This window comes from Rhinoraja longicauda, chromosome 35, assembly GCF_053455715.1.
Source record: "Rhinoraja longicauda isolate Sanriku21f chromosome 35, sRhiLon1.1, whole genome shotgun sequence".
Classification (NCBI taxonomy): domain Eukaryota; kingdom Metazoa; phylum Chordata; class Chondrichthyes; order Rajiformes; family Arhynchobatidae; genus Rhinoraja; species Rhinoraja longicauda.
In genome coordinates this window covers 18,135,735-18,147,736 of record NC_135987.1, presented here as the reverse complement: position 1 = coordinate 18,147,736, position 12,002 = coordinate 18,135,735, and the positions used below count along the sequence as shown (strand labels likewise).

Sequence of the window (12,002 nt, the reverse complement as noted above, 5' to 3'; positions counted from 1 at the left end):
CAAAAATGTACTGACATTTTCATTCCACTAAATCTCTTGTTGCTTCCTGTTTGTAATGGCTGCTTCCTGTTATCATGACACAGCTAGATTCTTGTGACAAACCTCACCTGAGTTATAAAAGGAAAAAGAGCATTTATTAGTCAAGAGGTTAATGCTACATCATCTGTTATTTAGACCCTAGACCTTCCAAGAACTCGGGATCGCAAATAGCTCAGATTTACCCCACTGGAACGTAATAGTTTGACCCCTTTGTTCCTCCAAATAAATGGAACGGAAGGCAAAAGATTAGCTGTTAGATGCGTAATGAGGGGTGGCACAGTGGCGCAGAATACAGTTGCTGCCTTACAACACCAGAGACCAGGGTTTGACCCTGACCACGCCTGCTGTCTGTGCGGAGTTTTTACGTTCTCCCTGTGACCGCGTGGGTTTTCTTCGGGAGCTCCGGTTTTCTCCCATTTCCTCCCACACGCACAGGTTTATAGGTTAATTGGCTTCTGTAAAGTGTCAATGGTTCCTCGTGTATTGGGCAATCCTAGTGTACGGGATGATCGCAGATCGCAGGTGGGTCGAAGGGCCTGTTTCTGCGCTGTATCTCTAAATTCTAAAGTCCAGGTGTTTAGTGGTGTGAGCAGTATGTTGGCTAGTTTCCCTGACTGAAGCACTGTACTGCTGCAGCCGACTTTAATCTGGTAGTTACTCGGACCCTGAAGGCCATCGAGAAGCAGTCGAATACAAATCAGCAATTTGCCAGTGAATACCTCAAACCTTAAACCATGCGCCGTCATATCTCCATCAAGAGCAGAGGCCAGAGCATTCAGCAGCGTGAGACATGTGAGGCATTTCACATCTGGGACTTCCGAGATTGCACTAGAATATTTGAGACCTTCTTACCAGACAATCTCTCTGGCACAGTCACCTTGTTTTGTGCTATTAATGGGACTGGATCATCTCAACCTCCATTATCCCCGGCTTAGATTGCAAATGTATAATTACTTGGGGATTTTGTTCTATGAATGGATTTGGAAAATAAAAACGCACAGCAGTTAATAATTTGAAATGAGGCGGTGCTGTCACCTGTTCTCTTGCAGAATGAACAGTGTGGTAGCCACACTGTGACGGCAGACATTCCCCATGCCAGCCCCTCGCAGAATTTTAATGTGCTTATGCTCACAGCTTATGACCTTGCACATTGTTTGCATAACCAACCCTGCACGCAGGAAAGAAAGCCCTTCATGTTTGATAAGTGCTGGCTGTGTGCCACAATAGTGGCACGGTAGCTCAGCGGTAGAGTTGCTGCTTTACAGCGAATGCAGCGCCGGAGACTCAGGTTCGATCCTGACTACGGGTGCTGCACTGTAAGGAGTTTGTACGTTCTCCCCGTGACCTGCGTGGGTTTTCTCCGAGATCTTCGGTTTCCTCCCACACTCCAAAGACGTACAGGTATGTAGGTTAATTGGCTGGGTAAATGTAAAAATTGTCCCTAGTGGGTGTAGGATAGTGTTAATGTACGGGGATCGCTGGGCGGCACGGACTTGGAGGGCCGAAAAGGCCTGTTTCCGGCTGTATATATATGATATATGATATAATACTCGTTATCTTCAGGACAGGCAAAATGCTTCCTCATCTCCCTTTTGTGTCCTGTAAAAATATTCCAATTGTTAATTGAGGTTTATGCTATATTCCAAGTTTCTCTGATCGTGGCCAGTCCTCAGCATGGATTGGCTTCAGTATAAAACTAAAACGTGACTGAATTTCCAATCCCAGGCAAAAGTTATAACTTTCCCCCAATACTCCACCCACTCTGCCAGTGTGTCCCTTGTAGTCAGGGCCTATTGTGGTCCTGTTTCGAAGCTGAGGTCACAGCCTGAGACAATCGGTCACTGAGTGTGATTGAGCTTTGCCAGTTGTGGAAGTGACTGAGAGAGAAGAGAGCATGCAGTCTGTCCCATCGGATGACTCATTCAGTCAACTGAACACACAATGACTCTCAGCGGAAGATAGTCACAAAAAGCTGGAGTAACTAAGCGAGACAGGCAACATCTCTGGAGACAAGGAATAGGTTATGTAATATAAGAAAATAACTGCAGATGCTGGTACAAATCGATTTATTCACAAAATGCTGGAGTAACTCAGCAGGTCAGGCAGCATCTCGGGAGAGAAGGAATGGGTGACGTTTCGGGTTCCTCAGAGGAAGGGTCTCGACCCGAAACGTCACCCATTCCTTCTCTCCCGAGATGCTGCCTGACCTGCTGAGTTACTCCAGCATTTTGTGAATAAAAGGAATAGGTTATGTTTCAGGTCAAGCCCCTTTTTCAGACGTCTCGACCAGAAACGTCACCCATTGCTTTTCTCCAGAGATGCTGCCTGTCCCACTGAGTTACTCCAGCTTTTTGTGCCAATCTTCGGTTTAAACCAGCATCTGCAGTTCCCTCCTACACATGACTCTCAGCTGGAAGTGTATGCAAAACCACAGCTCACTTCTTTGAGGGATTACAGATATCAACAACATATGTCAAGCCTCCAAGCCATGCATAGAGTACACACACGTTGGTCGTGGTGTTGGTTTATTACTGAGATACAGTGAAAAGCTTTTGTTTGTGTGTTATCCAATAAAATCCGATAATACTCTACATGAATACAATCAATCCATGCACAAGTTCAGTGGGTAGAGTGAAGAGAAAAATACCAGAGAGCAGAATATATGTTCTCAGCATTGCAGCGTAACATTTCCTCCCACAATCCAAAGACGTACAGGTTTGGAGGTTAATTGGCTTGCTATACATGTAAATTGTCCCAAGTGTGTGTAGGATAGTGTTAGTGCATGGGGATTGCTGGTCAGTGTGGACTCGGTGGGCCGAAGGGCCTGTTTTCGTGCTGAAAGTCTAAAAAACTAAAACTAAAATGTCCAATGTCTTCAGTGACATTGGTTGGAAAATCGGGATCATTGATAAGTGAAAATCATTGATGACAGGTGACCACTGGATCGCATAACTGGTCTTTCTATGGATGTTAACATGTAGATATCGCCTGGAGAGTTTCAGGGAGATTATTTATTCTGCGTTTTATTGCTGATGACTTGATGGAAGGAAAATCAATAAAACAGCATTAGACGTTATCTCAGCAGGAGGCTACGGTTTGCTGGGTCGAGCTGAGGAAATTGTCAAAGCTTCCACTACAACACTGCGATTGCTGAGAGATGTTCCTTGTCTCTCCAATGGGGAGATACTCCCCAGGGTGACCTTTGCAGAGTTACTAAACTTAAGTGTTGGAACGATTACTTGCCTTTTTGTCACCAGTGGGAAGCATTCTGTTGAGGAGTTCTCTGCCTCAGCTGCCCGCGTTGTGCTCAATGACTGCCATTATCTACCACCATTCATGGGAGCACCTCCAAGAAACTGCCTCATCATTTAGATGCATTTAGATCTGCCGTGATTGAATGGCAGAGTAGATCTGATGGGCTGAATGGCCTTATTCTGCTCTTAGAACTTGTGAATTTATGCGATTATTGTGTGATAGAAGGATGTCATTCAGCCATAAAGACCATACCAGTTCTCGAAAGAACAATCCTATGTCTCAATACCCCACACTTTCCCTGTATCCTTTTGTAGATTATTTTCCCTGCAGATGTCTATTCAATTGCGTTTTAGAAGTCCTGTTTTCCTCAAATTTGCCAGCTCCTTGGCCCATCCACTAAAGTACAGGGTTTACTTCTATAACTCTGCTGAGTTACTCCAGCATTTTGTGTCTACCTTCTATTACTCTGCCTGTAACTCCATTTACTGCACTGGATCTAGAATCTTAGCCCTTGGCTACAATCTGCAATCAATGCCTCTTCCCGGGTTCTGAAAAGCAACGTGAAGAATGTAAAAGGCACCAGAGACACTTCCATTATTCATCGTCTGCATTTAATGCATCATATCAAAACAAGCACAGCATAGAAAATGATTTGCACCCCTAAATAAATATTCATTATGGGGTGAAGTATCATCTCAATTATATTGAACCATATACTTCATTCTCCCATTCTCCCCCTATCATGTCCCTTTCCATTTACACACCTATATCCCTCTCTCTGCTTGACACTGCACTCCTCTTTTTTCCGTATCTGACATAATTCTGTCTCGTTTTCAGCTCCAGTCTTTGTACACCCATCTGCCATCAAATCCCCCTCATCTATCAATTGCCGAAATTTGTCCCGCCCAACCAGTTTTCCAACGTTCTGCCCACTACTATAATCAGTCTGAGGAAGGGACCTGACCTGAAACGTCACTCCTTCCACAGATGCTGTCTGATCCGTTGAGTTACTCCAGCACCTTGTGCTTTAGTTCCTTCACTGGCTTAAATCTAACGTATCACAAAATGCTGGAGTAACTCAGCAGGTCAGGCAGCATCTTGGAGAGAGGGATTGGTTGACGTTAGTCTGAAGAAGGGTCTCGACCTGAAACGTCACCCATTCCCTCTCTGCTGAGATGCTGCCTGACCTGCTGAGTTACTCCAGCATTTTGTGATACCTTCGATTTGTACCAGCATCTGCAGTTATTTTCCTACACAGCTTAAATCTAACAGTGCTTTCAAAGGAATATCTGGAAATTCTCTGCTGATCAGACAGTACCTGTGGAGAGAGAGGCAGAGTTTTAGCTTCTGACTGATGACCTTCCAGTGGCTCTCGTATTTTGCTCTTGGAATACACCTATGGAGGGACATCCTTGCTCTTGTTCTGTTTGGGATCTGTTAACATGCCACAAGAGGCCCTCAGACATATTGTAACAGTGCTCTCCTGTTTGGGGACTGCACTGTTATTTCACACCCAGTTTAATTTTGTAAACTAAGTAATTATGTCTGCTAGATTTACCAGTGTCTTTAGTAAGTTCTATATCTGCTGAGCTGAAGAGGAAGTAGAACCAAAATAGTTTATCCCCCCAAAAGATCCTTTAAAATAGAACGGCAGTAACTCAGACATTCCCAATGATTGGTATTTCCAGGGAGCAGCTGCCTAAAATGGATGAAAGATGCCACTGACGTTACAATGAAAAGGAATCTAGCCGATTTAACCAAATGCTAAGTGCAAAATAAGTGAAAAGATAGCATGTGTCAATGGCGGGGGAAAAGTAATGCAGGTTCTGACATCCCCTCTGTAGGCAATGATGCAGTCATTAGTTTTATTTTAGTTTAGTTTAGAGATATAGCGTGGAAATAGGCCCCTCGGCCCCATGAGTCCACGCCGACCAGCGATCCCCGCACACTAACACCATCCGACACACTTGGGACAATTTACAATTTCACAGAAGCCAATTAGCCTACAAACTTGTACACGTAAGCAAAGGGGGAGTCAGCGTACTTTGTAACTGTGTCAGCACCATAGGTAGCCGCTGTTTGTATACCTTGGGTACGTAAGGTAGACACTGGAATTTAGAAGGCTTGTATACACTGGAATTTAGAAGGATGAGAGGAGATCTTATCGAAACGTATAAGGTTATTAAGGGGTTGGACACGTTAGAGGCAGGAAACATGTTCCCAATGTTGGGGGAGTCCAGAACAAGGGGCCACAGTTTAAGAATAAGGGGTAGGCCATTTAGAACTGAGATGAGGAAAAACTTTTTCAGTCAGAGAGTTGTGAATCTGTGGAATTCTCTGCCTCAGAAGGCAGTGGAGGCCAATTCTCTGAATGCATTCAAGAGAGAGCTGGATAGAGCTCTTAAGGATAGCGAAGTCAGGGGGTATGGGGAGAAGGCAGGAACGGGGTACTGATTGAGAATGATCAGCCATGATCACATTGAATGGTGGTGCTGGCTCGAAGGGCCGAATGGCTTCCTCCTGCACCTATTGTCTATTGTCTATTGTAAGCTAAGAATTTCACTGTGCCTTGACACACGTGACAATAAAGTATTCCATTCCACGTCTTAGGAGTGTGGGAGGAAACTGGAGCACCCGGAGAAAATCCACGCGGTCACGGGGAAAATGTACCAACTCCGTACAGACAGCACCCGTAGTCAGGATTGAACCCGGGTCGGTGTTGCTGTGAGGCAGCAACTCTACCACTGGGGCACCGTGCCACTCCATTCTAGTTGTTTGTGAATTCTGGTCTTAACAACTCACTTTGGGAGGCTCCTTGCTCTGAATTGTACATTTTGTCCGTGGTAACCCATTTGCAACGAACCATGTCTTTACAGGATCTGTCTGTTCATAAAATGTGCAACTCTTTTTTTTTTTAAATTAAAAATGAAAAATATCTTTGTGCTTTTCTCAAAATGTGGGAATTGTGAGTGAGTGGGTGGTTGAAATGACCACACTGTGCTTTCTCTTCCAGTTTATTGCAGCCAACGACAAGCTATGGTTCTGGCTGGAAGTGAATTCTGTGGTGGACTTCTTCACCGTGCCTCCTGTCTTTGTGTCGGTCTACCTGAGCAGAAGCTGGCTGGGTGAGTAACACCTCCTTCACCCATGTCCATTCCCAAACGCCCATTATTCAGAGTATTTAACCATTTCAGAAGTTGTGCTGGTGGGTGGAGAATAATCTCATCACGTGTTTGCACCGAGTGTGTGCTTGTTGGCAGACCAAACCTCAGAGAGCACCTTGAGTCAGCATCTTCCCGGGGGACTGACTCCCCTCAGTTAAGATAGATGTTTGGTCTGTGTTTCCATGTTGAGGACATAACTTACTGTGAACCTCAACTCTTTACCTAGCCACACCACAGACTGTTGAATGTTGTACAACTGATATTTGCATTCCTCCAAGAAGGTCTGAGGGTAAAATGGCTTCAGTACCAGGTATAAAACTGGCATTGATGTGATTTGTATGCACTGCAAGAGATGTAGAGCCAAGCTGTGTGTTCATGACTGGGCGACTGAAGTCCTCTGAAAACCAATTTTACTCAGACTAAAATGGCTTAGCTATTATTGCTTCTGCACTCACCAATGGAGCATGAAAACACTTCAAGCCAGACATACTGTGAAAATCATCACTGCAGAAATGGTCAGTTTAAAATAAATGCCTTCTATGACTTGCATTTGCAGGATGGTTTAATTACAAGTATAATGAAAGTGGTTGATGACCTGTGAATAATTTGCTTTCGTGCTAACTGCTAATCAGCCTTGGTTGACCTTGGAAACTGTTTGAAGTTGTACTGCTCATTCACTGTGCTTTTCATTAAGTTGGTACACCAGGTAAACGTCTGTCAATGTGTCTTGTAATGAGGGATTGTGAAATCAGAGCATAAGCCTCTCCTCCCCCATGGAGTAAAGAGGTTCGACAAACTTGATAGATGCGTATAAGAGGAGGGTCAGCATGGTGACCTAGCGGGTAGTGCTGCCGGCTCTCAGAGCCCGAGACCTGGGCTCAGTCCTAACCTCAGCTGCTGTCTGTGTGGAGCTTGCACGTTTTATCTGTGTCGCGTAGGATTTCTCTTGGTTCTCTGGTTACCTCCCACACCCCAAACACATGCAAGTTAATTGGCCATTATAAATAGTCCGTAGTATGTAGGAGGTGGATAAGAAAGTGGGATACGAAGAAAGGGAAAGTTGCCTTCTCCTGATCCTGGGTCTCGATGTGGAAAAACCATACATCTCTCTGCCAAAGTCTTGAACCCCATGGACCTGCACATTGTAGCCAGTCAGTGGATTTCTGTGAGAATGCTTTAGTTCAGTTTAGAGAGACAGCATGGAAACAGGTAGACACAAAATGCTGGAGTAACTCAGCGGGTCAGGCAGCATCTCGGCAGAGAAGGAACGGGTGACGTTTTGGGTCGAGTCCCTTCTTCAGACCTGAAACGTCACCCATTTCTTCTCTCCCGACATGCTGCCTGACCTGCTGTGTTGTTCCAGCATTTTGTGTCTACCTTCGATTTAAACCAGCATCTGCAGTCTTTTTCCTACAGCATGGAGTCAGGATCTTCAGCCCACTTAGTCCACTCCCACCATCGATCACCCATTCACACGTAGTCTCTGTTACCCCACTTTTTCGTCCACTCCCTGTACACTCGGGGCAATTTTACAGAGGCCAATTAACCTATAAACTCGCACATCTATTGGGTTGCGGGGGCAAACCCACGCAGTCACAGGGAGAATGTGCAAAATCCACACACAGATAGCACCCATCGTCAGGATCGAACCTGGGTATCTGGCGCTCTGCGGCAGCAGCTCTACCAGTGACTGCATCACTGTGATGATTAGATATCTGTCACTGCAATCTGTCCCAGTGTGTGGAAGGTTATTGGATTTAGCTGTGCAGGTTCAATCAAACTAAGAACATGTATAGAAGTTGACTATTCAATCCAAGTGCACATTGAAACTTATTGCTTAGCCAAGAATTTGTTGAATTTAATCAGGATTTAGCATGGTCTGTTAATTATTAAAAGGTAAAAAAAGAACCTATTGTCCCTGCAATTTAAAACTATTCTGTTATTGCATGTAAAAATGACCCCAATCAGTAATAACATGAGTAATTACATTTACATTTACCAACTATTAACTAGAAATCTATTTTGGGAATAAATTCAGCTTTAGACCATGGCCAGTTGTTCCAGTAACTGGCGAGATTATACTTATTTTCTCACAAGAACATTGGGTCAAGCGATCTTTGTTCATAATTGAATCAATAGGGATGATTTCTGGGATAGTCCCAGCCTAGATGCCTGGAGGTTGCTGCTCAATATGCAGTCGGGGCTCCATCTAGTGGTAGATCTGTGAAATGAAGACTTCGTTGGAATTTGGAACGGGAGTAGAATTTACAACAAGAGACCACTCTTTATGTCTTTCCCCAGATGTCCATTATCCCTTTACCTTAGTAATTTGGAAGATCTGTTGCTCCCATCCTGTGCATCCATAGCTCTCTGAGCTGAGCTGAGCTCAGAGCAGGTACAGCAGGCAGTGAAGAAAGCCAAAGGAATGGTGGCCTTCATAACAAGAGGAGTTGAGTATAGGAGCAAAGAGGTCCTTCTGCAGTTGTACAGGGCCCTAGTGAGACCGCACCTGGAGTACTGGGTGCAGTTTTGGTCTCCAAATTTGAGGAAGGATATTCTTGCTATTGAGGGCGTGCAGTGTAGGTTTACTAGGTTAATTCCCGGAATGGCCGGACTGTCGTATGTTGAAAGACTGGAGCGACTAGGCTTGTATACACTGGAATTTAGAAGGATGAGAGGGGATCTCATCGAAACGTATAAGATTATTAAGGGGTTGGACACGTTAGAGATAGGAAACATGTTCCCAATGTTGGGGGAGTCCAGAACAAGGGGCCACAGTTTAAGAATAAGGGGTAGGCCATTTAGAACGGAGATGAGGAAAAACATTTTCAGTCAGAAAGTTGTGAATCTGTGGAATTCTCTGCCTCAGAAGGCAGTGGGGACCAATTCTCTGAATGCATTCAAGAGAGAGCTAGATAGAGCTCTTAAGGATAGCGGAGTCGGGGGGTACGGGGAGAAAGCAGGAACGGGGTACTGATTGAGAATGATCAGCCATGATCACATTGAATGGTGGTGCTGGCTCGAAGGGCCGAATAGCCTACTCCTGCACCTATTGTCTATTGACAATGGGTTCGACCTGAAAGGTCACCCATTCCTTCTCTCCTGTCCCGCTGAGTTTCTCCAGCTTTTTGTGTCTATCCAGAGCAGCATTTCTCAATCTTTTTACCCTTGCGGAACCCTAGAAATAATTTTCACGTCTCAGGGAACCCCTACATAAAAATCATTATATATCTTTATTGATCTCTTTCTTTCTCTTTCATAAACTTAAAGTCCATAAGGCAAACATGATATATTTTTCTGATAACTGGTTTAAGCAAAGAATAACTTACATTTTTCTCAAGTTTATTAACATTGCAAAACACAAAAATGACTCAAAAATGTATTTACATAGGATTAGCCTATTTATCACTGTGTCTCTCGGAACCCATTGCGACCTCTCGCGGAACCCCAGGGTTCCTGAGAACCCCCGGTTGAGAAACGCTGATCTCGAGGGTAATGAAATTTCATTTTGTTCGTCACATCCAGAGCTGATTTTCTCTCAACCGTATCGTCGTACAGTTGCAAGGGCATCAATGGTCCACAGTGGAATTCCTCCTCTGAGATGTGAGGCTTAGGAATTCTCTTTGCCCAGAGGCTGGCCCATCAACTATAATTAGAAAATAGAACAGCACAGCACAGAAACTGGCACAAAAAAAGATCCCAGAATCTCAATGATGATCTCGACCCAAAAGGTCACCTATCCCTTTTCTCCAGAGATGCTGCCTGACCCGCTGAGTTACTCCAGCATTTTGTGTCTATCTTTGGAGCAAACCAGCATCTGCAGTTCCTTCTTATATAGCAACTGGCCCTTCGGCCCACAAAACCCATGGTGAACACGATGCCACATTAAACTAATCTCTCCTACCTGTACGTGATTCATGTCCCCTTATTCCCTACATATGCACATCATTGACACTTGTGTCCAGAAATGTGAGTTGAATCAAATGTTTATTTGGGTTTTTTTTAATATATAAATTACATGAGAATTAATTTTTATTCCATATCTCAGATTGTTTTGGTGGTGATGTGTGAATTCTATAAGGGTGAACTCCCATTACTCAACCTGTTGTAGTGTGAGGTTGCATGAGCACTTAGAGTATAGAACATAGAACAGTACAGCACAGGAACAGGCCCTTCAGCCCATAATGTCCTTGCCGAACATGACGCCAAGTCAAATTAATCTCTTCTGCCTGCACTTGATCCACATCCCCCCAATTCCTGCCCTGTCCAAAAGCCTCTAAAACCCTACTTTCCCCATTTGTCTCCACCATCATCTCTGGCACTGTGTTCCAGTCACCCACTCCTCCGCGTAAACAAAAGCTGCCCAACACATCTCCTTTAAACTTTGCCCCTCTCCCCTTAAAGCCCTGCACTCTAGTCTTTGATATTTACATCCTGGGAAATTAGTTCTGACTATCTCTCCTCTGTCTAAATTATGCCTATCATCATTTTATATATCTACCCGATAATTAAGGCTTCGTGAGATTTGTTGTCTTCAGAGAAATGGAAGTTTAAGGGGCACTTCAGGGGAATGAAGAACTTGAATGAGAATTGGCAAGACTGTGGCTTTGACACAAGGATTTGATCATCTATGATCTTATTGAGAGGTGGAGCAGGATCCATGGGTCCATATGGCTGCTCCAGCTTGTATTAATGTTCTTACAGAACTCACAACATTGTTTAAACTTGAGTAAGAAACGTGCTTATTGTAAGCAATGAGTTTTAACCCAACTGGATCTGAATGATCCATGGATTTGGTGGCTCTGAAGAAGGGTCCCATCCCGAAACATTGTCTGTATATTTTCCCCCAACAGATGATGCCTGAACCACTGTGTCTCTCCAACACGTTGTGTTTTGCTGCGGTGTTGGTGGGTTTAGGTGAGGCGGCTTGATTCTGTTCACCTTGCCTTTTCCTTCTCGTCAGCCAGGACTGCAGCATTTCCTCAGGGACCATGTATCCCACATCCTGCACTGAGTCACTGTGTAGGAATGAACTGCAGATGCTGGTTTAAAGACACAAAATGCTGGAGTGACTCAACGGGATGCGCAGCATCTCTGAAGAGTAGGAATGGGTGAGGAAGGGTCTCGACCCGAAACATCACCCATTCCTTCTCTCCCGAGATGCTGCCTGACCTGCTGAGTTACTCCAGCATTTTGTGAATAAATACTTTCGATTTGTACCAGCATCTGCAGTTATCTTCTTATACTAAGGAATGGGTGACGTTTTGAGGACGAGACCCTTCTTCAGGGTCCGACCCAAAACGCCAGCCATTCCTTCTCTCCAGAGGTGCTACCTGTCCCACTGAGTTACTCCAGTGCTTTGTGTCTATCTGCACTGAGTCACTAGCCCAGATAGCTTCTGTCTGCCGCACTGCAAATGTTTACCCTTCAGGTTTATTTATTGCAGTGAGAAGAACAACGTGTTTCTGCAAACCCATTAATAAAATGGGTGGTTTTCCATGGTATTAGCCATAAGCAAGATCTCCCAGGCGATACGAGTTGGTG

At 44.6% G+C, this 12,002-nt stretch overlaps 1 protein-coding gene across 3 annotated transcripts in view; it reads left to right on the top strand.

The window, feature by feature from the left end:
* LOC144609998 (calcium-activated potassium channel subunit alpha-1) overlaps positions 1-12,002 on the top strand; it is a 594,620-nt gene that overhangs the window by 317,596 nt on the left and 265,022 nt on the right. For all 3 annotated transcript variants that reach the window (XM_078428430.1, XM_078428427.1, XM_078428428.1), the window contains exon 5: positions 6,308-6,419. In XM_078428430.1, coding sequence (XP_078284556.1) covers positions 6,308-6,419 — 112 coding nt within the window. The remainder of the gene's footprint in view (positions 1-6,307; positions 6,420-12,002) is intronic.